The 2,794-nt window shown below is 37.6% G+C and overlaps 1 protein-coding gene across 1 annotated transcript; it reads right to left on the bottom strand.

The window, feature by feature from the left end:
* Positions 1 to 257: 257 nt before the first annotated feature.
* On the bottom strand, positions 258 to 1,274 carry LOC135998116 (olfactory receptor 6B1-like). The gene has a single exon (XM_065651225.1). The coding sequence runs from the start codon at positions 1,272 to 1,274 to the stop codon at positions 258 to 260; it is 1,017 nt and encodes a 338-aa protein (XP_065507297.1).
* Between the last annotated feature and the right edge of the window lie 1,520 nt (positions 1,275 to 2,794).

Here is a 2,794-nt window from a genome sequence, read left to right as displayed (position 1 = left end):
CTATTATGGCTTATTTTATTGATATTGTAGCAGAATATTTTAAAGGCAAGTGTAATTCAGGCATCAAACCACTCATGAATGGGAAGGAGACATTTCCACATAGAAACAATACAATTTCTTCCTTGCCAGACTTCAGTGCAATGAGACAGTGATGACTGAGTCAGTAATGAACAAGCTATAGTGGTTTACTCAACTACATTTCAAGAAGGAAACTTGTCACTACTGTCCATATTCCTCTGTATCCTTAACCTAGGAAATTACTGGTGTGCAAAGCAGCTTGTGCCTATGGTCTTTCTCAGAATCTCTTTCACCTCCTTGTTCCTCAGACAATAGATTAGAGGGTTCAGTGCTGGAGTGAATACAGCATAAAAGACAGACACTATTTTGTTGAGTTTGGATGGATGGATCCTCCTGGGCCTGGCATACATGAACAGAGTGGCTGAGAAAAAGATAATGACTACAGCCAAATGGGAGGTACAAGTGGAAAAGGTTTTTCTCCTTCCCTGGACTGAAGGCATACACGAGATAGTTAACAAGATACAGCAGTAAGAGAAAACAATGATCAAGAGAGGTATCAGCAGGATCACCAAGGCTAATACAAAGTCCACTGTCTCTGCAAGGGACATGTCAGTGCAGGAAAGGTTCAGGACTGGAGAGATGTCACAAAAGAAGTGGTTCATGATGTGTGGGCCACAAAATGTGAGTTGTGAAATCAAAGACACCTTGACCAAGGAAATGGAAAAGCCTCCTGCCCATGAGAGAATCAACAGCTGAAAGCACAACTTGTGCGTCATGATGGCTGGATAGCGCAGGGGATGGCAGACAGCCAAATAGCGGTCATAGGCCATTACAGCCAAGATGACACATTCAGTGCACATAAGGGAGATAAAGAAGTACAACTGGGTCATGCAGCAGGAGAATGAGATGGTCATGCTCTGGGACCGGAACCCAAACAAAAGCCTAGGCAATGTTACTGAGACATAACAAATCTCCAGGAAGGACAAGTTCCCCAGGAAATAATACATGGGCTTTTGGAGGTGATGGTTCCTTTTCACCACAAAGATAATAACTGCATTCTCAGTGATTGTTACCATGTAGGTGGCCAGAAAGATCACGTAAAGTAAAGTCTGAACCTGCACCCCATAGGAAAATCCCAGGAGAATGAACTCTCTGATAGCAGTTTGGTTCTTCATTCCATATTGGGTGCCCACAGCTATCCCTGCAGGTGTCAAATAAGAAAAACAAATATTAGAGTTCCACAAAAGCAAGTTCATGTGAAGAATTAGGGCATTTAGTAAACTGTTTCCTGTGGAAACTTTCTACAAAGTAGAAAAAACATTTCTTACAGGAAAGAAAGTGAGAGGGATGCATTTCTTTCTTTCCAATGACTTGTTATTTTACTTTCAATAGCAACACTAGAAAATCAAACCAAAATGTAGCAAAAAGCCCTCTGTAATGCACACTGTTTTCATGTAGGATGGAATATGAAAGAACACAGAGACTGACTGCTGGCATTCACACTACTGAAAACAGCACCACAGAGGTTCAGGTAGTATAAAGATAAAAATTACTAAAAACACAGATGTAATACTAATGGAACACAGAGTTTTGAAAATGTCAGACTTTCTTCATTTCCTAATAGGAAATTATCCACCTTTGTATTTTTCAGGGACAGCAGTGATGTTTATAGGAAGAGACTGCTATAGAGATTACAAATCTCTTAGCAACAGATTTTAGGATTTTATGTTTAAGCAAGAACTTTTTAATGAATCTAAAGACTAGATCCTCCAGTGAGTGGTTCATCTGACTTAAACACCTCTCTTTCAAAGAGAAGAATAATTCCTTCTTGTTTTCAATTTGCTCTTAGCTCTGATTTAGACAGCTATCTAGCCAATAACTTACAGCAGATCTTGCATGTTTCTGTTGACTGTTTTGCTCTAGATTCCTTTTATACTCAATGGATATCTGCTTAAGACATTAATTGAGCATGTGTAGCTTAGACTGTAATATTATATAGAGATATATCTCCTTCCGAAACACATCTCATATTTGTGCTCTAGAAATGCCAATTTCTCTTCATAGACATTTTAGTGATTCTTGTCTGACCTCTAAATAGCTGTCCATACCATAAATGATTTAAGATGGAGGAGGTGAGGTTTATTCTTACTGCTTTTAAGGGCAATGAGAGCAAATAATGAACACATAAACATACTTCATTCCAATCTTTTAGATTTTACAGCTCATTAATATATGCATGTTTGTGTATGCATGAGAGAAAAAGATGTCTGTACAAAAGATGCATTAATCTATTCAGAACAACAATAGCTATTTCCTTTCATCACCTGAACATGTGTGGTCTTTTTATTAATGAGGGAATGACAAATTTGACTGGAATCAAGGAATAAAGCTTTGGCAGTTTCTCTAAATATGAAAACAGAAGACTTTCAGGAAATGGCAAGCAGGATACTTCTTTGATAACTTTTGTCCATCCAAAAGAAAAAAAAATCTTTCCACAGAAAACTTGATTGAAAAACTTGATGTGTTTTGTTATTATTCTTGACTTACAAGTATATTCCCTCGCTATATATCTGGCAGTTTACATGATGAAAACGTATTAGATGGGATAATTGAGAATTGCTTTTTGAAGGTTTCAGCCCAATAATTTACACTGTAACTGATATGTGATTTCTTTATTTATTCATCTGTTACTGTAAGAAAACATTAAGACTTACTTACCAATTCAGGATTTCCAGCTATGCATACGGCTTTTAAACTCTTGTAATGAGCAGTGGAT

This window comes from Caloenas nicobarica, chromosome 24, assembly GCF_036013445.1.
Source record: "Caloenas nicobarica isolate bCalNic1 chromosome 24, bCalNic1.hap1, whole genome shotgun sequence".
Classification (NCBI taxonomy): domain Eukaryota; kingdom Metazoa; phylum Chordata; class Aves; order Columbiformes; family Columbidae; genus Caloenas; species Caloenas nicobarica.
This window is presented reverse-complemented; position numbering and strand designations above follow the sequence as displayed.

Bases quoted from the DNA above. Each gene is read 5' to 3' on its own strand.
- LOC135998116 (XM_065651225.1), bottom strand. From the start codon at position 1,274: ATGAACTTGCTTTTGTGGAACTCTAATATTTGTTTTTCTTATTTGACA.